This window comes from Coloeus monedula, assembly GCF_965178545.1.
Source record: "Coloeus monedula genome assembly, chromosome: Z".
In the NCBI taxonomy this organism is placed as follows: Eukaryota; Metazoa; Chordata; class Aves; order Passeriformes; family Corvidae; genus Coloeus; species Coloeus monedula.
Window position 1 is genome coordinate 67,818,128 of NC_138822.1, and position 26,329 is coordinate 67,844,456.

The 26,329-nt window shown below is 40.0% G+C and overlaps 1 protein-coding gene across 1 annotated transcript; it reads left to right on the top strand.

Moving 5' to 3' along the window:
• Positions 1 to 18,457: 18,457 nt before the first annotated feature.
• On the top strand, positions 18,458 to 25,031 carry ESM1 (endothelial cell specific molecule 1; the record flags this gene model as incomplete). The annotated part of the gene is made up of 3 exons (XM_082301392.1): positions 18,458 to 18,782; positions 22,672 to 22,827; positions 24,931 to 25,031. 3 exons carry the CDS (start codon positions 18,458 to 18,460, stop codon positions 25,029 to 25,031), a joined length of 582 nt encoding a protein of 193 aa, XP_082157518.1.
• Positions 25,032 to 26,329: the final 1,298 nt, after the last annotated feature.

A 26,329-nucleotide genomic window follows, 5' to 3' on the forward strand; every position in this document is an offset into this window, starting at 1 on the left:
ACCGAGATGGAGGTTTTAGGGTCTTATATAATTCTCTCTGAGGAAGCATGCTTTGTAAATAAAAAGAGAAATTTTTGGACTACAGCACTGCCTTTGCAGCTATTTTCACAAGCAAACTTTCACATACAAAGAAATGAATAGTGTCTTTCAGTGAAACATGCATCTTGAATGAAGAAAAAGAGGGTTTTTTTGAGTTTGTATAGATAAAGTCTTTGTTCTGGCTTGAATAAATTTTCCTATGTTTGGTGAGATTATGTTCTGAAGTGCAGGAAACTGGCAGCATATATTCTGCAATGTCAAATTACTGGGCTACATTAAGTTTAGCAGGGCAAAATTAAGACAAAAAATGTTAATAAATACATTTCTGATGATACTTAGAGAGATTGGAACAGAGGGGAATTTATTGGTTCCCTAGCTATTAGCGTTTATTAGCAGGAAGTGAACATATAACTCTTTGAATTTTAGCATTCTCCCTTTTTTTTAATATTCACTGCTGGGGTGTCTTGGGTTGGGCAGAACACATCACTCTTCCTTTATATGCTGTATCCTGCGTTTAGTAAATTAAGGACAAAGCACTTATTAATACTAAAGATATTTATTTTAGCAGAGCACGTACCTGTACGCATAATGCTCAGGGTAAGTGTTGAGTATTGATGTGCATTCTTACATGCTACTGATGTCATCAAGACAACCTACATGCATGCCAGGCATGTTCCAATCCTTTGCAGGATTAGGTCATAATCCCAAAGGAGACCTTTCAGAGACTAATGAAAGGCATGAGTAGCAGCAGTCCTTGTGCACACAACTCTCCTTAAAAAGATGGGAGACTCTTCCATGAAATTAATACAAAACTCTGAAAATCTCTGGAGGTCAGTTATCACACAATTATTTCACTAAATTATATTCACAGTAAAGAAACCTTACCTAATAGAGGAAAGAAGAAGCTTATGTCAAAACATTGAAATGAATTATTTCCTGCTCTGTGTCTTAATCATGTTGTTGTAAAATGAAATGGTATTATGTTATATGTCTTTTGATTATCCTGAGAGATGTTGCTCAATTTCTGCAGTGACTTTCTCTCCCTATACTTTCTATAAATTACAGAATAGATGAATTGGAAGACAGAGTTGTTCTTGGAGCTCATCAGGCATCCATTGCTGAAAAAGAATAGCAGATATTTGAGATTATGGAAATCTTTCATCATCATCAGTTTGACTGGTCTTCCAGAAAAAATGATATAATGCTCCTCAAGGTATTGTGTATTATTGTGTATTATTAAAAATACTGCTGTATTTTTATGAAAGGAATTTTGCTGATGGTAATTTTGACCACTCTTTTATATTGAAGAGTACATTGTTTAGATAGCTTAACAGTATCACAGAAATCTACTTTTGGTTGTATTACTCTAGATGAAGTTAAGGGATCAGTGGCTCTGTGAGCAGGGATTATATTTCAAGCCCATTCTGTGCCCTAAAACTCCCTTTTTAACCCATTCATTGCAGCAATCCCTCCAAAACACAAAGCACATTCTTCGGTAATTTTTCAAAGGCAATGCTGGAGGGATGTATGCAATAAAGTCTGGCTCATATCTCTATCCCAGAGTTATACCTTGTGCTGGACTAAGTGAACATGGAGATGAAACTTACTGTTAATTTTTTGGGATAATGATGTAAAGCAAAAGTGTGGATAAGACAGGACATACAGACTGAGCTCTAAGAGCACAGAGTGGTCACAAAGTGGATAAGGCTCAGGACACTGCAGAATGAAGCATGGAAAGATATCCTTGCCAACATTATCACCTGATACCAGAGGGAGGCAGAGCTGTAAGAATTTGCATTTACAGGGAGGTGCCCCTGCCCATGGCAGGGGGGTTGGGACTAAATGATCTTTAAGGTCCCTTCCAACCTCAACATTCTGTGATTCTATGATTCTATAGTTCTATGACTGGAACCTGGTTTCTAGTATTTAGAGTGCATCACCAGTTTGACACGGCAATGACACAGGGAGGAAGGTAACCATGTCCCTTTCTGTGCTAGCTGGAGCACTTATAGGCACCTGTGGCCCAAGTACCTGATCACAGCCCACCTCTGAGAAACTCCTTCTCCCAGATATTAGTGAGCATTATACATCTGCTTCATTGTAAAGTAGACCAGTCTCATTTCACTGGCTTCTTCTGTGCACCAAGGTATTTGTGAACACAAAACCAAAATGGATCACTAGGAAGTAGTATTTCTAGAGCTGAAAATCCCAGCTCTGTTCCAGAATGGTATGGATACCATACAATCCTTCGAGTTTGACACAGAAGCAGGGATAGTACTAGTATCAGAGCTCACCTCCCATCTATACACTTCTGCAGTAACGGAGCATTAAATGGCTTGGGATAAACTTTCCATCTTTGGAACTTTCCAGCTGCACCGGCAATAATTACTGAAAAGATTTTTTATTTTTATAAATTTGTGATTTGCTGGACTGCATTTTTTTAAAGGTATAAAGCTGGAATTGCTTAGATGAGAACCATACAGCAACCTGTGAAATGAATCACGGTGCAGTGATTGTAAGACTGAAAATATCCGTTCAGTAGCTGTGAGCCCTTATCAAGCACACTGAGGATATATGTCAGGCTTTGGCTGCATTTTCATCTACAGGCTTAAACCAGCCTCTGCTGAAGGATGAATCTGTTAGGCAAAGGCCAACAAAACAGAGAGAGTTTGAATCATTTAGGCCCTTAAGGATGTCTCAGAGAAAAAATTGGCAGTCTGGATAGACTGGGACCTGATTTTTCCTCAGTTACGTTGCTGCTGTCATGACTAATTGCTTAGAGCTTTTGTTTTCATCTTTATTCTTGGGGACATTGCTCTGCTCTTTGAGACTTTTCTGTCAGTCAAGCACCAGAATATGATTTCAACACTGAAGTTCAGTAGTGAGTTAGGTTAGTAAACAGGACACAGATCCAACAGCCTAACTCTCATGTAGGTTTTACATTTCCTACCATATCTGATGGGAAGCTGGGCTTGAACTCACTCCTGCTGCCATAGAGTATATTGCTGTACTTCTCCTATGGAAAGTCCTTTGTATTTTCAAAGGGGAAATTAACTTCAGGATCAGTTCCTAAATAGTGAAAAGTGATTTATAAGGAAAGTATTAGTAGAATGACATCAAATGGCAATTGAAACTGGATTATATTCCCCTTGCTTTCTGCATATGGAAGCTTTCTTTTTTTCCTTTTTAGCTGAATGATACCGCAAAGCTGAATCAATATGTGCAGTGTTTGCCTCTGCCTGACTCTTTTGAAGGTGTTGAACCTGGCACACTCTGCAAAGTGACTGGCTGGGGAAACACATCATCAGGAAAGCCACCAAAATATCTCCAGGAGGTAAATCTTAAAATTGTTGATAGGAAAAGCTGTGACAAAAAAAAAAAATGCCAATAAGCCCAAAATTACCATCAACATGTTGTGTGCTATAGGGAAAAATATACTTCTTCCAAGCGATGCTTGCCAGGTAAGAAGCAAAGTTACAAAGGGGGCGACACATATATTTAACAATGGCTCTCTTTTCACTGGGAACAAAGCAGTGCTACACATCTTATGAGGCTGATAATGAATAAAGTGATTTTAATGACACCTGTAAGAGACTTCATTGTTGTGAAAAAGAAGTGTTAAAACTTTGCTCTGTTTAGGTCGATGTACATATCAGGATTGAGAGCATGAGAATTTGAGCCTGGACTTACCTGTTGAATTCACGTATATCTCTTTAGTTATGGTGCTTTCCCTAGACACCACCTGTAGTTATGGGAGAAAAACAAGAGTTTACAGCGTCTGAATTATCTGATCCTTTTCAGAAATCAACATCTGAATAGATGCGAAGTGTGCCACAACAGAATTAACTTTTTACCCAAAAGTGCTGTTGGGACTGTTTGGATCTTGCTTTTGATAATGTTCTGTGCTGAATCCAGAAGAGACATTTGATAAAGAAGTGAGAATCCATTTACACTAACAATAAAAAATATATTTTGAAATAGAATTATAATAGCACCCTGCTGGTCTATAACATTTCCGTCAAAGAATCCCTCAGGTTTGAAAAGCAACCTCTCTTTATACCTCACCCAATTCCCATGAATTGATGTAAGCCAACTGCTCCATTTCATAGGCTGGAAAAGGTTAGAGGTAACATTTCCAAACATGCTTGTGCACTGCAGGTGGCACTGCATGCTCCTCTGGAGAGAAATGGATGCACACTGACAGCTCCTTCTGTTTTGTCTTCCAGGGAGATTCAGGTGGGCCATTATTTTGCGATGATCAGTACCATGGGATTGTTACTTTTGGAAAAAATTGTGGAAAAAGAGTCATACCTGGAGTTTATACACGGCTGACTGAAAAATATATTGTTTGGATAAAAAAAAAAAAAATTCCAGAGGCAAGAGCATTTTAATAAATATTGTGCTGTGCATTAGAGCTGGATGCTGCTGCTTTAGTGTGCCACCTTTGAAATGCACCTCCCAGCTTTACAGCTTTGCTGTCACCAACACAGCCTTATGAGAACAGTTCAAAATATCCACATCTGTACAGATAACACCTTTACTAATCTTTAGTAGGGAACTGCCACTTAGAAATCATAATTTATGTTGGATTCCACTCTACTTCTTAGTGGGATGGGAAAGTATTCATTGCACCTGGGATAAGGCAACATCTGTTAATATGTACTTACACAAAAATTGAGTTTCAGACTGATAGTGAATGAGATGTCTGCTGAATGAGAAAAAATAGAACAAAAGCTTAAAATGTTCAAATATTTCTCTGTGATGTTATTAAACCCCAAATACCTGATTTTACCATTATTGTGGATTTATCTAAAATTCAATTTCTAAGAGTTAAAATATTAAACAGAGAAACTATTTTCCAATTAGTCTTCATTATAAAGATACAAATATAGAAATAAAAATAATGTCCTACTTCTTTCCCTAGATTTTTTTTTGTTTGTTTGGTTTTGTTTGGGGTTTCTTTTGGGGAGGGGGTGTGGTGGTTTGGCTATTTTTGTTTGTTTTGGTATTGTTTTGTTTTGTTTATCAAATCAACTAAATCATCTCACAGCTTGGTTCATAATCTCACTCTTTCAGTTAACAGTTCCTCAAAAAGTGTAAATACTGATTGCAATGGGTGAAATTATAGTTCTTAACACGGTTCTTATCTAACATCTGTGGAAACAAACAGGACTCTGGCTATGGATTTCAACAGACTTCTAGTAACAGAAGGATCTGGTGTGTTTCTGAAGAAATCTGTGGTTAGCTTGCTGTACTCCATTACCTTCCAAATATTTACTAGGTCTTTTGTAACTAGCAATTTTGAAGTGTCTGTCTGCAGGGTTTCTCTGCTTCTTTGCTTATTGCACTTACATGTACCAAATACTGTAAACTTTGGGATGCTGCAGAGGCATGAATAAATAACTCCTGCATAACAACCTACTGGCCTTGATTATTGACCAGGAGGCATGTCACAGTTCTTCGCATAGCTGAACAAGCCCTGTCTCATAAAGGCTATGCAAAAAAGAAGCAACTTGACACCACAAAACTGGTTTGGTCGTTGGCCATAGTGCAATAAAACCTGCTGCTGTGGTGTGTGGGGGCTTAGACCCAGTTCTAGTTCAAGGTCGTGGGAAGGAAGACCTTAGGAGATGTCAGTGAGACTTGGCTCAGTACTGGAATACAGAGAGAACTGGGAAAAACTGAGGGGAAAAAAGTGAAAGGTATAAAAAAAGTGGAAAGAATAATGTACTGTTGTTCTCACTTTACAGCTGGGGGTCTCAGAGGATGTTGCAAACACAAATTAGTCCCTTTTAACTTTGTGGGGCTAAATGACAGGAAGCTTTCCACACCATGCAGCCTAGTGGCCACCAATTGGTGTGTAACTTGGCGAAGGCAAAACTTTAACTCCCTCACTCATGTGAACAGTGGCTGTCTCTGTCACTGATAGGAAAGAGTGAGTGATAAAATCTGTAAACCATAACCCAACAGGTTCATAACAGTTCAGATGCTGGGCTTCCTGTGTGTGATCTCCTGCAATTACTTCATTCACATAACCTTTTTTCTGTTTATGGGTGATGTAGCATGTGGAAGGGTGTTACTGTTAGGCCTGACTGCCCCTGCCCAGCCCCTGTGGCTCCTTCACGCACCCACCCACCCATGCACCCACTTACCAGAACCCATCTCAGTCCCCAGGGCCAGCAACCCCTCCCCCAGCAACCGTTAGCAGAGCAGCAGCCTTGACTCAATTTCTGCCCACCCTGAGGCTTTATTCCCTCTCCATGTAATAGGAGGGAAGCCTTTGCTAGCTTTGAAATACCAGCGTCTTGAAAGAGTGCCGGCCCTCCCACCTCTCCAGTGCTCTGTGTGAGGAGGGGCACTTTGTGCCAGGGAGAGTGGCAGGAGTCCTGCAGTGGAGCTGTAAAGAGTCCCACAGTTTTGCATTTTGTTGGCACCTCTGAAAACACATGGTGGAAGGATAACTGGTTCTGCAGCTGGAGATGGGCAGAAGAAAGGTCCAGGAAAAGGAGGTGTCCACTGGTGTCATTCACTGCTGAAAGCACTGCTGGGCTGGTTCTCAGAACTGAGCTCAAAACAGGAAAGCCACAGAGAGTAGCTCCATGTATGTTACAGTTTTGCAATGACAGACACTAACGAAGCCTGAAAAAATTAGCTGGAAACACATTCTTGACCAGACTGAGAAAAGCTCATTTTCAGCAGCTTGTAGCAGAGTTTATAAAACATACTAACACAGCATTTGCAATTCCACTTTCATTCAGTGACACAAAGTTAGTCTTGTCTCTTTTAACACGACATGCCTTAACATTGAACTCTAGGTGCCTGTGAGGTGTCCCCTCACGCAGTACCTCCCAGTTCCTAAACACTGACTTTTTCTACCACACCAGCTTTCCTGAGCTATACTTACCTTTACCGGAAATTTGTGAGTGGATTAAGGGATCCTGCCTAAGGAATCCTTCTCTCCTTCTGTATGCTCCTGTTTATGCTTGTACTTTTCAGTTTCATCTCTGCAGAACTTCTCTGTCACACTTTAGCCTCTACATCTGTTTTTACTGAGGTCTTCCAGGTAAGCAGTGTTTCCTAAGGATCATTTTCTGAGAGGTCTGTCTTGCTTGTTGCTTGTCACATAGTCATGATTGGTCATAGAGTGCAGCCCCCAAGGCTGACCAGGTCATGCAAAGACCTGGCAAATGGCACTGATGTGATGTATGGCACTGATGCAGAACACACAGTACTGACACACAGCCCTTGCTTCTCTATGCCCAAGAGGGGACTGACAGCTCATACTCACACATCACATTGGGGTGCAGATGCCAGTCAGTTTTAGTCCTTAGGTTCATACTGCTCTTGTGCTGGGCAGTAGTGCCTGATGTTTTGTAGTGCCTGATGTTTTGTAGTGCCTTTAGTTTTGGCTATACATCTAATGCACTGCATGTGTAATTTTTTGTTAATTTTTTTTTAAATAAACTTCTATTTCTCAGTACAGAGGGTGTCATTATCTATTGTCAACAACTCTTGTTTCCTGAAAGTGTGGTGATATGTTTGGAGCATGGACTGCCTCCACAGCTTCTAGTCAAAGTCTTTGTTTTGTCTTCTGATGACAGAGCTGCCCACTATCAGGCAAGCTGTAAAAATAACCTTGCTTTTGGGCAACTCAATCTGGCATCAGGAAAAAACATTTAGAAAACAGAATTGAGACAAGCCATTAGATTTTCAAGATAATTTTCTTGGATACTTGCCAAAAAGAAATAAACTCAGAAGACTCCTTTGGACTCTGAATGTCAGTTCATCATAGTCAGACAAATTAGAGCAAGCCATTTTCATATGTCTGCTACAACTTTTAATTAAAAATTGCCAATTTCAAAAATATATCCTAATCTTATTAGTGACCTGGCCTAGACGGTTCAGACACTTCTACCCCAGTATGTTTATAATCCCACAGTCATCTGAATGAGCTCTTTTTGGATTGACTTATGGCATTTCATAATTAATGTGTAACAGATTACAGGTAGGTTTAATTTAATCATAATTCAATTCAAAGTGGCACAGATTTTTTCAAAGGAACCACAGAAAGATGAGCAAAAAAGACCTTATTAAAAAAAAGCCCTTATATAATAATAGAATGGGAACTTCTATACCTTAGCTACTTAAAAAGGTATATGTTAGATTTAATATATTAACAACAGAATTTCACAGACTTCATTCTTATGAATTATTAATACCTTTTTTTGCAAAAAGCCAGAAACTTTGCCTATTAACACTCTTAAAACACCTTTATTTCAAAAAAACCCCAAGCCTTTCTGCAGCCACATAGAAAATTAAGATAAAGATAATTAGAACAGTAGCAATATCAGTAAATGAAAAAATTAAATATTACTTTAATCAATCTTAATCACTCCTGTACTAAAACATAATGGTCATGAGTATTTCATTAACTATTAATTAGCAAGTCCAGAGAAGAGCCATGAAGGTGATTAGAGGTATGAAGCACTTCTCCTGTGAAGAAACACTGAGAGAATTTGGATTATTCATCCTGGAGAAGAGAAGGCTTTGGGGTCACCTAACTGCTGCCTTCCAGTACCTGAAGGAAGCCTACAAGAAAGATGGGGAGGGACTTGTTGCAAGAGCATGTAGTGATAGGACAAGGGGGAATGGCTTCAAACTGAGAGAGAGTAGGTTTAGATGAGATGTTGGGAAGAAATTCTTTACTCAGAGGATAGTGAGACACTGGAACAGGTTGCCCAGAAGTTGTGGCTACCCTGTCCCTGGAATCATTCAAGGCCAGGTTGGGTGGGGCTTTGAGCAACATGATCTAGTGGAATGTGTCCTGTCCATGGCAGGGGGGTTGTAACAGATGATATTTCAAGTCCCTACCAACCCAAAAGATTCTATGATTTTATGATTTCCATTTAAATGGAAAAATGGTACATGGTTGTTGGTTTAGGTTATCTTGAAACAATGTAGAGGATGTTTCTTATCAGGATGCACTGGTCAGTCTGTCTCAAGCTCTTGCAACCAAAACTGTTAAAGACATTCTTTCAGCCCAGAAAGAATACCAGAAAACTGATACCAGAAAAAAGCAGATGCATGAAAATAGGGTGGACTTTGGACTACTATGTGTGTGAAACCTGTGACATATTCAAATGTCAATGGACCACATTGACAGTGATGTAGCTTTCACTGGTTAAAATCTTGGGCATGCACATCCCTTGCCAAAAGCCACAGTCCGGTCTGGTTACTGGTCTTAGGAGAGTTCAAGTAACAAATATTTGCACTGAACTCACAATTATTCTCAGAACTGGTGCTTTTGGCCATGCTGATGGAAGACTGTGGAGAAACTTGCACTGCTCCCTGTCACTGGTGGTTGTGAGAGGCCCTGCCTTTCAAGGTGGTTCAGCCAGACCTTGTCAACAAATTCCTCCTATGTACAATCCACATCATAATGAACAGAAAAATGGGGAGGCAGCAATTATACCTCCAGCACTGAAGATATACCTCTGCACTGACAGAGACAGAAGATAAACTTGCTAATATTAATGTGTTCATTTTCTGTCTGCAATATTCCCAAGGGCTGGGCTCTAACCTAGTTTCCTTGGTGTGGCTCTATAACAAAATATAGGTGGGTGAGAATATGAGAGTGCTGAAAAGGGTGACACAGGGGGCTGTGGTGCTCATGATTCCAGGAACATCAACTTCCGACGTTACCACATGCACAGCGGGGTGGAGTGGTGTTTGTGCTTCTCCAGGAGTAGAAATGAGTGGTTGCAGTTAACTTGCCCTGTGAAATGAGACTCTGCTGCAGCAACAGACAGACAGTGCCACAGTGAGATTTAACAGGGACTGCACATCAGAGCCCTGAATTATTAAAAAACACCTTACTTTCTAATAGACTATTCTGTCTTACGAACAATGGTGTTGACTTTATCAAGTGGTCTTGGCCTCAATGAGCAGAAATATTGAGAGTACCTGCCTGAGGTGAGAGCACTGCTGGTGGTAAGAAAATACAAAAGCTAGACGCAGTTCTAAAGTGATATTTAAATTGTTTTTCTTCCAGACCTCTTTCCCTCGCCTTGTTTTTCCTGCACCCAGTTACTGAAGTCAGGGTCACAGTAATGGTTACCCATTTTGACACTCATATTTGGGACAGCAATTTCCAGAAGGGTTTGTTATTCCACCAGCAGTGCTGGGTTGGGTTTTTCCCTCCTCATGATGCTCGATTGCAGCTTAGCCATCCTGGGAAGCATCTGCCCAGACAAACAATTCTGGTCACTTTGAAAGGGTTTCCATCTGCACTGTCAGTGGTTTCCAAGTCCTGTTTCAGGCACTTATCTTAGGCAAAAGACAAACAAAAAAACCCTTTCCCTCTATGCTGGTTGTAGAAAATGGACTTTTTATTTTTACATCCAATGCTTTATAAATGAAAAAACCAAACATTTCTTGTTTTATAAAACAGAAAAAGCCACTATAGCCAGCACTGAAGGTACTTTGCCCAGTTCTGGCCCAAGTGGCCTCATGGGATCCACATGAGGGAACATCTTGTACACCACAACTTTGGAGGATGTTTCCTACTGTCAACAGCTATCTACAGCTGACCTTCCTCTGTGTTCCCTTTGCAGCTTCTTTACAGTCAGGGTGAGACATTTACCCAGCACCCAGCCAGCATTCATAGTCGAAAATATTACAGGCCAGCCCCTGGCACAGGGAAGAGGATCCATAATACAGTGCAGGGCACAATTAGGACACAGGATTGAGTAGTAGCTATCTGGTTTTAAATAAATCATCTAAGAACGTGCATCTGATCGTGAACTATTTCAGGAATTTTTCTTGCTTGAAAAGCTTATTCTGTCATGGTCAGGAAACATCTACAATAACATATGCTCAGTCTATGACAATTCAGAAGATAAACTAAAAGAGAAGAATAATACGCCATTATGGATAAATCACATATTCAGTCTATCAGATTCACAACTTGGAAAAATAGCTCCAGCTTTGTATATTTCACTCATACTTTTTTCCCCCAGGTGGTTTTCTTAAAGAATAAATCTTCTGGGCATTTAAATGAATGACTGAAAATTATCATCAAGTTTTGATCAAATAACTAAGGTTGATCAATGAAAAAAAAAAGAAAACCAAGACTACTTGTGTATTATATTTTATTCTGTCATATATGCTGAGTGTATATAAGTGCATATAAATTATCACATTTCTGAGTAAAATCACAAGGTTGTGTTCTGCACTTGTAATATTGCTTACTTATGACACCTCTTTTAGCAATATATTAAGAAAGCTGAAAATAATGAAATACAAGCTAAAATAGATTTGGAAGTGATTAGGCTCTTTGTAGGTTTATAGCTTATAATTTTAAGCTTTCTAGCAATTTTGTTTCTTAGTGAGACCAAATTTGTGACAGATGATTCACAGCTGTTACGCCTCATTGCTTTCTAATTAGAGCTTGTTTGCAAACATTCCTTTCCATATTTTGAGTAAAAAAACCACAGTAGAGATCATAAAACATTGAAAGTATCGTGTGAAATCCTGGCCCTGCTGAAATGAGAGACACAGCACTTGATTCATTGGGATCAGCATTCACCCACAATATGTGTGCCCCAGAGAAAGAAAAAAAGATATTTGAAAACACGACCATATGATTTATGGAGCAAAGGACAAAGGATTTAGGGAGCATGTGTGTGAAAATCCTCTTGCCACACTGGGGAAACAAATGGTCCTGTGTTAAGTCCCTCCTACTGCACTGTTCTTGGAGACCCTGACTGTTGTCTCTTTTCATGGAAGCCATGATACTGACTCAATTTTTGTCCAAATCTGTTCATGGAAGTAGATACCAATTTCATATAGCACGGTCATGCCTGAGGACCGGCCACCAAAAGTCTCCTTTGCTCCAGTTAATTCAAACTCTCAGAGGCTTCAGCTGGGATAGACAAGATGGATGGAGTGTGAGGACTGTGAACAAGAGAAAGTAATAAAGATGGAATGAAGGGATATAGCCTATTGCACTCCTATTTTTAGGGTGCTTTTTGTGTGTGGCATAAGTAAACTTGCATATAGATCAGAGAGAGAACACAGTATAATAAAGGAGAAAAGCAGTATGATGAGGACTAAGGCTGAGCCAGAGAGACTGTGTGGCAGAGAGAAGTACGAATAAAACAGCCACTCATCCCAAGGAAAGCAAGTATGTGCAACACTGGAAAAATCTGAAAAATAGTTCCCATTGGTGTCCTGACTCCTTTCAGGCATTGTCTGTCTCTTCCCTGAAGTTGAATTACTTAGGAAATCAGAAGTCCTCTTCTGGTCTTTCTGGGATCACCTAATAATTCTGGAAAACCTTTATACTTCAAAGATGAATACTTACGAAAGGGAGAGATTTCTTCTTAATGAAAAATGATGATCAAGATAAGTTTGATAAGCTTGCTTATCTAAGTTAATTAATTCAAATGGACAAATTTCTCTGCCAGTGGAAGTCATCCTGGCTATATGGCAAAGAACACATGGAAGTATTAGCTCATGAGGACACCTAACCCTAACTTAAACAACCCAACATTTCACACATATGACTACAGATTTGCTTGTTAGCAACACATGGAGCACAAGAAGATAACAAGCTTTTAATAGGTTTGTCATTCATTACAGGAAATAGCTACTTAGTCAAGTCTAAACTATATATAAGGCATCGCTAAAATATTTGCAGAAGTGTCGTAAGTGTTGCGGTCCCTCCCCTGCCATGGAGCCTTGGGAAAGGGGCCCTGGGGGGGAACCCCAACAGTAAGACAATAGCACTACTTAATTGCAACAAAAGGCATGTTTTAGTACAGAAAAGTAGAAATCACATTAATACTTAAGATATGGTTCTATTTCCTTTCGGGTCTATAGATTATCAACTTTTTTATCTTAAAAAGCAGAGATCAAGATCAACTTGAGTTGCAAGCAAAAGGATACTCCCCACCAATCCTAAAATACCTGATTCTAAAATCTATACCTAGGAATTGAAAATCAAACTGTGCACTTTGAGATTCTGCACAGGTACCAAGAACAAACATTACTTCAATGGGAATTTGGCTTAGTTATCAGGGACTGGTAGAGTCGGAGTACAATTACCATTTGGAATGTATAGAGAAAGAAAAAAATCCATATGGTATTTGTAATTTTATTGACTGTTGAGTTACTGTTCATGTCCTGAAAAAACTGACAAAAATGCTTTTTCAAGTCTAATATATTTTATTCTAGTTCTGCAGAGAACTACTGAGAGCAGAAGCTTCCTGATGATAGAGAAATGAGTGTGTGTTCCTACATCAATTTACTATGTCAAACAGTGAGGGAGTAAATAGTCACATTATTTCAGTATTAAAACTGTTTACCATATGGACACCTGACCTCCTAAGCAGAACATGCAAAGAACCATCATTCATATCTTATTTTTTTATTGATAAAGAAACAGAACATTTGACGATCAGTCCTTAAAAGGTGTTTTTCTATACAAAAAGGCTTTATTTCTCCCTAGGTGCACATATAACTTATCTGGGGTGATTTAGATTCCTACAAACAAGAAGTGTCACAAGAGAAACCGCTCCTGACAAAACTATTGGTAAGATGGGTGTGTGTGAAGGCAGAATTTTGGGTTGCGAGTAATCACTCATTGTATTCAGACAAACAAATTTTCTGAAGTATAGAAAAAGTATGTGACTTTCTTGTACTGTTCAGAAATTCCCTAGATCTTGGAGGTCTTGGGCACTGAACATCTTTCCTCCTCTGGAAATGTAGATGACTAGAAAGTATTAAAAAAAAGTTTTCAGCGTAACAGAGTCACAACATATTTCTTCATCATGTTTTTCCATTTAAATCAACTACCTATATATTGTGAGTGACAAACTCAGACTTGCCCACCATGGAGAAATCGACCCTTGCTGCCATGTAGTAGAACTTTTACACCACTCTGTGATTTTTTTGCCGCTTGAACACCTTTTCCAAGCACAGAAGAACTATTTTACTTGATTCATGACTGAATTGATAGAAAGTCAGTAATTTCTGTTATGCAGATTATTATGGTGATCGTAAAATCACTGGGAATACCTGTTCTGTGAAGAGGTGACATAGGGCAGAGGTCCTGCAATCAGCCAGCCATGACCGGAGCCCATGGAGGAACAGGACAGTGCCACATGGGCTCTGTAAGTAGCACAGACAGGGCCCAGCTCCATTTCAATGGCAAACTCAGAGAAGAAATCATGTGCAGTAGGTTTGGCTAGCAGCTGCCAGGCTGGATATGCCATGTATTTGCACACGGACATATGGGCAAGTATATTTTTGGTGTACTCCAAAGAAGCTGTGGCTCTCATTCCTGAGGCTCTCTACAGGTAACCTCCATATCCAGTCATTTCTATAGTAGCTCCTGCAGTTTGTGCCTACCCAGCTCTCTGCATAGCACCTGGTCTGCCTGGAGAAAGCATGTAAACATTTCTTGCCTTCAGCAAGTAGGAAATGTCCCAAAGCATCTATTTTTACCAGAGTGCAGTTGAGTTGCTATGTTACAGCTGAAACAAAGAGTAATTAGCAATTCATTGAAAAGATACAAGAAAAGAAATCATACAAAGGGGAGTCCTTGCCGCTATCTCACTTTCCTGATTCTTATCTCTTACTTCCTATTTCTGGCTTTTCATTTTGGACTTTGCAGCTCAGCTTCCTTTCGGTGTTTCCCTTTGAATTTTTGCTTCTCATACAGCATTGTGCCTACGGCTTTTTGTAAAAGAAGCCTGGGAAAAGGTTGGATTGTTCAGGAATGTGTGGTAGCGTATTTTTAGTTTAGGGACTGTCTTTTGGAAGTGAACAACAAGGGTCATGCATTAAACATTCACCTGTGTTTAAAGAGATATTAGTGCTTCCTGCTTATCCCGACTTCATGCGTTCAAAAGACTGGATAGCAACAGTGGCCAGAACGCTTAAGTTCAGAAGAGTGGAGGTGAATGTTTCTCTGTCTAAAGAGTAAAATGAACAAAGCCTATTAACCTAGTCAATAGACTGTGCCCATGTATCAGCACAAAAAAATCATGTAACATGATGTTTGCCATTTCATGGGGATTTTTAACAGGTGGGGTCAGACTTTTCAGAGGCCATAAATACAACACCATCTACAAGACCATCCCACAGGCTGCTTTTGCTTGAGAAATAGATTATTTACAAAAGAGCTAGAAAAATGGTTCTCAGAAGTATTCAGCTGGAAACACAGCTCGCTGCTATTAGATTGTTTGGTTCCTGTAAAGCATGTAACCCAAGGGTTGAAACCTTTTCTGCTTCTAGAAGGAGTGCCAAACATTATACATGGTGATGTAATTATGATGTAAGCTGGCACAAAGACAATTTATGTTGTAAATTTGGAAAAAAAAAGTAGCTCTGATCTGATCTAGAAGGTCTTCCACCTTTGAAATATATTTATACAACAAGTTAAAAAATGGTGGCAAATTTTCTGCTGTTGATATCTGACGAAGCTTCATTAATTCCCATTGCATCAATTTTCATGGAAGACCTTAGCTCACGGTTTTACAGATTAAGCTTTTCACTGGAAAGGAAAGCTTAATGGATTCAACAGGTAAAACAACAGAGAAATATTAAAACCAAAGAGAGTGACATTGGATTTATTTCACTATTTAATCAGTGGACAGTGTGGAAGATGATAGTATCCTTATTGTCTCCATGATACTCATGCGCAAGCCAGACGTCTATCTGTTCATATTGTTTTCTTCCATTACACGTATTTTTTAATCCATTGTAATAATTTACTTTGGCTTCTAGCTCCAAGCATAAGATACAGTTTCCATTTTATTCCAAATAATATTGGCTAGTTGCTAGGGGAGTGTGCTGATTCCTTTTACAATTTCTTTCTCTCACCACATCTGTGTGTAATTTTTTTATTTATCATCTCTCTAGGACATTTTTCCTGTGAGAAACCCAAATGTAAAATGTAGCCCTTTTGGATCTTGCTTGGTGTTCTAGACAAGGAGCATTTCCTATAAATATTTACAGAGTAGGATTTTATCAGCTGGTGGTTACTACCAGGCATAAATGTCTAAGTGCATGTGTGGATGGATCTGCACATCTGCACATCATCTGTTATCTCCTCTGAGCAAGCAAGCAGGCATGAGTTTGAAGTGCAGGTGTGAATTAACTTAAGGGTGAGCTGAGGGACTGCCCAGCGGGATTTACACTGGCTCCTCAGTCCCACAGGTTACAGCCTGACCTATTAATAGAAACCAATGTCAACTTTAGTTGATGCTATGCCAGCAGACATGGGCAGTGGTTCACATTATTCTGCTGACCTGAGAACTGTGGAAGAAATACTGGGCTGCTGGTTTTTTTAAAACAGGCTTTTGTCATGTTTTAGTTGTGATGGGGTCAGTGGTAGGACATAAATTTCTAATTGATCTGCTCATTATAACCTTAAACTTGTGTTCCTCCTCTGGTTTTAGCTGCAATTCTCATTTCCATCTTTGAAGTACTCCTTTCACTTCTTAGGGGATAGTTGCTTTGTATTTTGAAGATGAAGCTGTCTACAACTGCTAATTGCTGCCAGCTCATACCTACCAGTAATATTTCCTTGGTTTGTATGTGATCTCAACCTAACATTTTAATTTTTTATATTTTAAATTCATTAATTCGTCCAAGAATGTATGTGAAACCATGCACAAGCTCGTGCATGTAAATATCTGCCAACAACTGTGATTAGAAGAACTATGTTCCAAGTAATTATGTACAGTATAAGATGAATATCTGCAAGTGTTCTTACACCTAGGCCAGTCCCTCCCCTCCCCTCCCCTCCCCTCCCCTCCCCTCCCCTCCCCTCCCCTCCCCTCCCCTCCCCTCCCCTCCCCTCCCCTCCCCTCCCCTCCCCTCCCCTCCCCTCCCCTCCCCTCCCCTCCCCTCCCCTCCCCTCCCCTCCCCTCCCCTCCCCTCCCCTCCCCTCTTTCTTCCACCCACACACACCAGAAGTGTATGAACAACTTACCAAAATACAACATACAGTATGTTGGTTTTCTCCATTTTCTTCACAAGACAGAAGAATTAAGAATTTTGGTTTTGTATTTATCAATTCACATTTGCATTCATGAAGAAAAGGCTTCCCTGCTCTCTTGTATTTCTAGCCTAGTTCTTCATTTTATTTGGTAGCCTACTGGCAGTGTCCTTAGCCCACTCGAGACACAGGATTCCCAAGTGACATCTTTTGACAAGTTCGCTTTGGTTCCCAATAAATTTACTGGCAACAACTTTTGGTATTCAGAGGTTTATTTATGCCTAGCCTTATTTCTTTTTCCCTTTCCGGTAGATTTTTTTTCAAGTGCAGAAATTTTCATTTCTCCAGTGGCTCATCAGTTTCACTGGACTCCACTTGTTTGCTGTTTCTTGTCAAGGCTCTGGCAGGATAAATAAAGTCTAAGAGGGGAGACAGGGGAAACTGAGATTTGTTTTCTGTTTATTTACATTGATTTCATTCAAGAGCAACATCAGAGCATCCCATAAAGTTTGTAAGAATAGAAGCGGTGTAAAGGGGAGAAGAATCAGCCCCCTGGATGTATGTTAAGGCTGTGCAGACAGTGCTGATGATGGATGGGGATTTCCCCTTTGTTTGTGAAGTTGGGGCAGCTCATTGCTCATTCTCCTGAACTTCCTTTGGAAGATCCCACAAAATGATGGGTTTTGTCTGACCAGTTTTCAGTTCTGGCAGTAATCTTTGGGTGAAATGTTTAATTCACTGATTAAGAAGTACTATTTAAATGCAGGCAGAAAAAGCTACTGAAAAATCTGAGTTTGGCTATTAAATGACATGATCTCATTTAATTCCTCAAAATAACTGTCCATATCCCCTAAAAGAATATGGGAAGGATTTATTCTATTAAAGATTATTCTTTCAGCAGTAAGATGACTCAGTGTGATTTTCTTCTGGCTGTATAAGCTCTGATAGCAAGGCAGAGCTCTCCTGTCAGCAGTGTGCCCAGCGTCAGAGCAATCCCTGTCCTGCAGGAAGGTATGCAACCTCCTCGGGGCTGATTGTTTTTTTACTTTTTTTTACTCTTGGCAGACGTCCTTGAGCATTTGAAACGGATGTGAGAGAGTTTTTAGACCTCATGCAAAACAACCAACTAAACATAACAGATTACATCAGCTCAGCCTTTTCAATTCCTGGATGGCAGCAGAGTGCTAATCCAACCTTCATCCTGGATTTCATAAACTGAAACAAGGGAGGCTGGCAGGAGCAGCGCTGCCGGATTGAGGAAGCTGACGACGGTGCAACATGTGGGCAACACACTGTATAAAGCTCATAAACTTGTAGGCTGATGTGTGCAGCTACCACTTTGGATTCTTTACGGCTGCTTCCCTCGGCAAGAGGCACCAGCAGGCTGAGCACTGAGACCTGCTCTCTGGGATGGAGATTTTACCCCTGCAAGACATGAAGGGCTTCCTGTTCCTCACATTCCTCCTGATGCCCGTGCATGCTGGAGCTTCTTGGAGCGCGAAATACGCAGTGGATTGCCCCGATCCCTGTGACAGTAACGCGTGCAAAAGCACTGTGCGCTGTAAGCGAACAGTGCTGGATGACTGTGGCTGCTGCAGAGTGTGTGCAGCTGCTCTGGGGGAGACTTGCTATCGTACAGTCTCGGGTATGGATGGTGTCAAGTGTGGTCCTGGGCTGAAGTGCCAGTTTTACACTGAGGAGGATGACTTTGGTGATGAATTTGGTATCTGCAAAGGTAATGATATTCACTTTGTATGCACCCGCTTTGGCAATTTGACAGCAACATACATGCAGAATTTGTCTCCTGCTTGAAAAGTCTAAAATTGGATTTTTCCAGCTCAGCCCGTAGCCAAGAAAAAAGGGAAATACCTGCTGTCATCAAAAGGTGTTACATGTAGTGGGGCAGGGCTATTAATGTGACAATGCTGTTTACACCTGGGGACGTGTGTGAGGAAATACAGATAGGGTGTGCTTGGAGATGAGATTTTTGACTGGGGCTTGGGAGACCCAGGCACTAGTCCTGTTCTTTCAGTTGATTTGGTGGGTGGCTTTCTATAAATTATTAAGACTTTAATCCCGCAAGTCCAACCTTGTCACAGGGTCCCTGTCACTGCTGCACACTCCTGGGAGTGATGCTCCCTCTGGCACTGCCGTCTGCCTGCCCAGGAACCAGGTGCTCAGTCTAAGGGATGGAGAAAGCAGCACTGCCTGAGTGCCTGGAGACTTTGTTCTGTTTAATTTAGTCCTACCTTTGAGATGCTCAGCTATCTTAGGGATGTGTTCAGGGGAGGCAAACAGAAACCCTCCTGTCTGAAAGATGGCAATAACAGAACAGAAGTTGACTGTGAGATGAGCAGCCAGGCACTGCTTTCACTTTATACAAGGTATGTTGCATGCTGATTTCTTTAGTCAGAGGCTATAATGGCATTTTTCATTTAGGAGCTATTCTCACTCCATGTAAACAGGGGAAACTTTAAAACGTGAGAAGATACTATATTTGTAAGAAGTAGAATTAATATCTTCAAAAATAAGCTTCTTAAAAAGGAGTTTGCAAAGCATGAATGCAGTGGATTTTCCTGTTTGTGTACCACTTCAGTAAGTAAATACAGATAAGCCTTAGAATAACTTCCTTAAAAATGGGAATATCTTGAATAAATAGTTAAATATCAGGAGTATTAATAGACTCAGTAAAAGTAATGACTTAGGACCAGACACTGCAAAAAACACCCAGGCTGATTCACATACAGCACACACTTATTTACCTTATTTAAAAAAAACTAGTGTGCATGGTTGCACACAGTGTGAAACCCAATATAGAACTTTTATTGCAAACGAGTAGAACTTACATATAAAGATTGTATCTTTGGTGCACTCACCAGAGGAGTATTTCACTGAGATAATTGACTATCTTCAGTTTATTAAAAATTACCACAGTGGAAGATACTGCCTACAATTCTATTAACAATTCTTTTGAATTAGTGCGTACTTTTCACTTTCCTTTTAGGAGGAATATAAAACACTTTTCCCAAAATGTGTTATTCTTTGCAATAGCACACTTTGGGAAAAAACAAATATTATGGGACATGAAATCTGAATCCCCATAGCTGAATCTTGGATGCTCTATAGAAAATGCAAAGTAAAATGCTTGGGTTTTTTTCCCAGCCAGTCAGTGGAAAAACTCTCCTTAATTTCTGTAAAGCAATATGTTGACTTAGAATTGTAAATTGGTGTTTAAATCTTCTATTCCCCATATATTTTTTTCCACTAAATACTATAGATGTAATTTTGAATTATTTTTCTTTCTTCATCTCAGCTCTGAGATAGCACAATCTCTCTCTGGGGCCAGATACTGTTATTTTATATATCCATTTACAGCTATGATACCAGGTCACTCACTCATTTTAATAACTTCCATGTTTGTAATAACTGACGGAGGCAGGATGGCTAAATTCTCTCTAGCTTCCTGTTACCGATTTACTTTGAAGTTCTGACAAAATGATCTGAACTTTGTGTTCTTCAATTTCTTATTTCTAAAATGGGCCGTATATGTTCCAGAGCAATTTTTGGTGATATTTTTATTATTAGAAGAGTGCATCATATTATTATCAATGGCAATGTCATTATTGCCAGGAACAAACTACTTTTTTGGTGCTCTTGCTTCCATTAAACCACTGGGAGCAATCTGCAATTTATTTAGGAGCAGGATCCTGTTGAACAAAAACCTTCCAAAAGAAAAATTGGCTCAGATCTCAGTTTCATGAAATCTGAAGAGCCTCATCAATACCAGGGTTATTCCACACCGAGCGAAGTGCTTTGGGCTCAGACTTGTTTCTATGCTGTTGTGCACAGGTTTGAATCCCATCTCTCCAGGCTGAGCACCTGCAGCAGGCAGATTGATGCTCCATGTAGTGTGTGCTCTTTGCTTGTCTCCCAGGGAGGATGTGAACACAAGGACTGTTTCACTTGCGTGAGATTTTGTTTTTGTTTTATGTGGACAAGCAGCAGATCAAAGAGTGTCCTTCTTAGGAACGGGAGTGTGGTGACACCTTGTAAGATTCTCCATGCTGGAGTGACTCGCTGTGTAGTGCCTTTCAGGGAGCTGGTTGATCTTCTAGGGCTTTTCATTTATAAGACCATATCCATTTGATACACAGAGAATTGTAAAATGTTGGCTGCGCTATAGTGCATTAGCTTGATTTGCATCTTGCCTAGGCTCTATGGCAAAGCTAAAAGTTTGCATTCATTCAAGAGGAGACTGGACAAACTGAAAAAGATAATTTTCTTTTGGGGTGCTATATGCACAGAAACTAGGACTGGATCAGGATGTGCCATAGCTGAAAAGGAGAGACAAAATGAGGAGGGAGGTATCATTTGTGCTTACTACAATCACTTTTCTTAAGTGTTTTGTGGAAGCCTGGGCTAGATGGATCCTTGATCCAGCCCTGAATAGTCGTTCATCTGCCCTTAGGAGGTAAATTAGAGACTCTTCAGACCTTGCTATTTAAGGTGACCATGTAGCCTGGGTTGGAAAGGACAGTTTGAACATACAGGCCTTTCTCCTGGCATATCTCAAACCTCTGCTGGGAATGATCAACTGTTTGTGGGTTTGGAAAATGTATGTTATACATGGGTCTTCCCAGTCTCCATCTCTTTAGCAATGGTTTTGAGAAGGTATCCTGTTCAACAGCAAGGCAAGAGGAAGACAAGGGCTGTAGCCCCTAGTTTAAACCCTCTGGGAAGATATATGATTTAGCATGTGATATGTGTCAGCTAAGGGATAGGGCAAATCTCCTGTACCTGACTTAATTTTCTTTGGAAAGCATTTGGTTCCATCCTAACATCTGCTCTTTGGTGGTCCTCCACGAGCTTGCTCAGGAATATGAGGTTTGAATTGGGGCATTATGTGACCAGATCCAGTACAACCAGGGAGTTGCCTTAGTGCCAGAGATCCCTTCAGGGCATACTCACTCTTTAGGCTGGAGATGTGGGTGAGATGTCTGCCACGGGAAGACAAAACTCTGCTGTGTGAAAAGGTGTTGGGTGGGAGGCTACTCCCCAGGAGCCGGTAGCCTCTCCAGGCAGAGGGTGAGTTGCTGGATAGCTCCTCAAGATCGGGCTGCATCCTCCACCCAGACTGCTGGCCCTGGCCACAGCAGCCCTGCACCAGCATCAGATTGCAGATCTAAGTCACAACAGTCATGAAGTCAGAAAATACCATAGTGAATCACATAGTGAATTCCAGGAATTTCTGGAGTCATCTTCTTTTCTGAATTCATTGCTAGTCCTTTAACTAAGTCTTCTGTGACTGCGTACTTACGTACTCATTTTGCCTTTAACTAAGGCAATTTAATCTAAGAGTGCATTTAAATCTAAGAGTGTTTCAGAGAAGGATTACCAGTGGCACACTGTAAATAAATTACAGGAAATGAAATGATGTATGTAATATGTGTCAAGTTTTGTTAATACTGGAAAATACTTGTAAAAACCAGTCAGCATGCTGAAATCCTGTAGCTAAGGTTTAGCTGACCTCCACTCAAAGTTTTTCCACTTTCAAGCAGACCAGCTATTCAGACAGCAGCTGAGTTGGATCACTGAGAACTGCTTTGCAATATCTTTTTTTCCAGAGTGTCCTTATGGTACCTATGGAATGGAATGCAGGAAAACCTGCAATTGTCCCTCTGGCATCTGTGACAGAGTAACAGGGAAGTGTTTGAAGTTCCCGTTTTTTCAACTGTCTGCTTCAAAGCCTCCAAATCGACGAAAAATATCTTCACACACAGGTAAGACCTTCCAGGACAGTTGATTTTAGCAGAAAACACCTTGCACATGATCTACTACCACTCTGTGTGCGAGTGATGGGTACTTTGGTGGAGCTGTGCAAAGAAGTAACAACACAAGGTAGGTTTATTTTTCTTATTGGCAGCTCCCTTAACATGGGGCAAGGAATTAGGTGAACTGTGACACATAGTAAACACATTTTGAAATACTTCGTTGCATGTGCTAGCAGTACATCACCTGCGCAAAGGGAGGCTGTGCTAGGGTTTGCATCAGTGAGTTCAGGATTTTGCTACATTGCTACTATTTCACTACTATTTACTACTGTTAGCTAATACATAGTAAAAACAACACTTTTTTTTCCCCCCATGAGGACAGAGCTTTATAAGTTTTCAGCTGTCAGAGAACTATTTTGTTAAACATTTTATTGTAGTCATTTGTCACAGTATCTCTGGAAGAAGTTCTTTCCTTTACATTTATGTCTGTAGCTTGTAATAGGTCTGTCCAGAATTAAAAGAAAAAGAAGAAAAAAAGGAGTGTGAGAAACTGGAGTATTTTTGATGCACCAAGGAAAGATCACTGAAGTTTTTAGAGGTGGGATTAAAAATTTTCCACTTTTTTTCCCACCTGAGGTATATTTGTCTGAATGATGTTTACTCTAAATTTAAAACCAAACCAAAATAAATGCAAATGTTTAGAAGCAAAAAAACCAAAAATCAAACCAGAGATTTAATCTTAGGCCTACTGAGAGCTTTTATAGGGTTTCACCTAAAGGTCTTTGGATTTTATTTCTTCTCCAACTGCAGTTGGTGTGCAATTTTTTATTTTCTCCTGTTATATTAAGCTATATGGAATTTGCTGTCTTCACACAAGATTTATCTTTCTCCCATTCTCTGCTTAGAGAAAGTTAGATAGTAGCAAATGTCTTCAGCTTGTGCTTATATCACATTTAAAATTATCTCAAAAAAAACCCTCTTATAAGATAAATCAGCCTTGGTATTTTTGTAGTTTTCTACGTGATTGTGCACTTTTGCCTTTCCTTGTTCTATTTATTACTGAGGGTGCCACAATAATAAGGCTGCTTGCTTTTTTCTGTATCTAGCTTATATTCCAAATCTTCCCAGACTGTCTATTTTCATCAGTTCCTCCTCCCCTCTCCACTTCCCCACTTGCCTTTGGTCCCAAAGATTTTGATGCCCCAGTGTTTAACTGCTTGACTTATCCCAGACGGGATGAGATACTCACCTCTCGGAAACAAATGGTGTTTTTTACCCTTGCAAAAGTTTCCCAGTGATTTCTGTCCTCAGAGGTCCATCACTGTTAGCAGATCAGGGACACTATGAGTAGTACTCCATGGGATGGTCATACAGGCTTTCATTTAAAAGTGGTCTTTGGAAGTAGCTATAGCGTCTAAGTGATCTTCAGCAAATTAAAACAGCTGTAAAGACTTCTGTATTTCTGTATTTAATCTGACCCATGTGTTTTATAAAGACCACTATGCCTGCATATACGTTAGCAAACTTAAAGCTGTCAGAGCATGGTCCTGTGCATTGCAATTTGACTCCTTTCACGATCAAACAGTAGGGCAGTGGACAGCACTCTTTGTCCCAGGCCAGCTAGCTGTGCCAGACAACCTCAGTCACAGCTCTGGAATCAGCCTCAGCCAGGGACTGTTTGCAGTTGACAAACGGACTATCTTTTACCTATTTTTGGAGAGTAAGAGAGTTTAGTGGCACGCATCAGGATATTCCATGCCAGCTGGCCTCAGTCAGAGAATAGCTACAGGGAAGTTTAATTTGCTGCTGTAGTTATTGAGGATGTGTTGCTTGGGCCTGTGTCACACTGGAGTGAGTGTTACAGTCAGAACTGGAAACTGAAGTCAAATAATCAGCCTTATGCTTAAACTGTTAGAAAGCAGATATGACTTATGCCTTAATTTGGTAGAAATTTTACAGCTAGGTAAGCGGAGGTAATTTAGTGAGTTTCTTGCAAACTTGTCAGTTAAGGATTTTCCCAAGTATTCCTAAAACCAGGGACATTGCTGCAGGACAATATTTTAAAGCTCTCATATTCATGAAATCCATCTTTATTTTTGTGGTTTTTTTCAGACAATGACATGGCATCAGGGGATGGAAATTCTGTAAAAGAGGAATTCGTTAAAGAGAAAGTTATTCGCTCTCCAGTAATGAAATGGCTAAATCCTCGCTGATATTTACTTACACTTGTAAGACTTTCAGGTGAATGCATTTCTCACAGATTATTGAATATGCAACAACACACTTTAAGAACAAAGTAGATCTATAACGTATGAAAATGTAATCTCTGAAGGTCAAATGTGACCAGTTTTTAGTGACAAAAAATGTTTACTTAAAAATAGATTGTACAGTGTATATGACTTTTGATATTTGTTTTGATAAGTATTTGAACAGAGAAATGTATTGTGTTTTTTTGAATGTATAGTAATACTAAAAACCCAACATGATCATTTAAGTAATGCCAGAGGCTGACTCTTGCAGCCTGGGGCTGGGAAAGCTCTCACTGAATGAAGGGGACAGTTTAGGTGAGTGATACTATTGGTGTGGAACACCATGAAAGAAACACAGATAAACTACACCTCTGATGGAAGGAAAACCCCTGAATCTTGATAACAATAACAACAGAAGCACAACAATGTACATTGAATAAACCAACATTAGTTGTTAACAATTTTCTAGTTTTTGGAAGTTTGGTGACAATTCCTCAGAGATAAATATGCCTTTCTTCAGTGAGAAAATACCCAGCATTCAGTTCATATATTGTGAATAATTTAGGCAAGACATTGCAGACATATATTGTATTTAGTTGGATTTCTAAAGTTAAATTTTGTACAGAGAAACAGCAGATTGGTAAATTCTACCGATTTGTAGAAGGGGATCTGAAACAAAACAAGCTGCTTACCATTATTTAAATATATATGTTTCTATAAACCAGCTAGTTGGTGTCATTAAGGCAACGTCTGCATTTCTTTGGGAAGAGCGGTGAGAGGCCAGCAAAGGAACCTTCATATTTTCCATCTTCACTGCTAGCTATGGCCCAGATGTGACTCGCAGGGAGTTTATTTGATCCAGGGTAGGGAAGACTTGGACCCTCAGCAAGTGATAGTGCAGCCACAGACTACAGTATTTTGGTACCCAGTCCTTTGTTTATCAATTGCATGAGCAAGTGGTCCCATTTCAGCCAGGAGCAAAACTTGTATGCGTTAGAGTGTTGCAGGAATGGGCAGTCCCTCATTCAGTCTAAGTTGGAGGATACACGTGTAAGTCAGAAATCACCACTGAGATGGGTTTGCTAATATGTCTGGAAACAACCAGATTCACAGATAATGAAAATTGATGTTGCTGGGTCAGAGTGAACCTGGATTCCATGAGTTTAGGAGCTGCCTTGTAGCACGGAGCACGCTCATTGGAAGTGTGGCTTGATTTCAATATTTCCTTTGAAATCCATGTGAGCTTTGACAATGACTTCAGT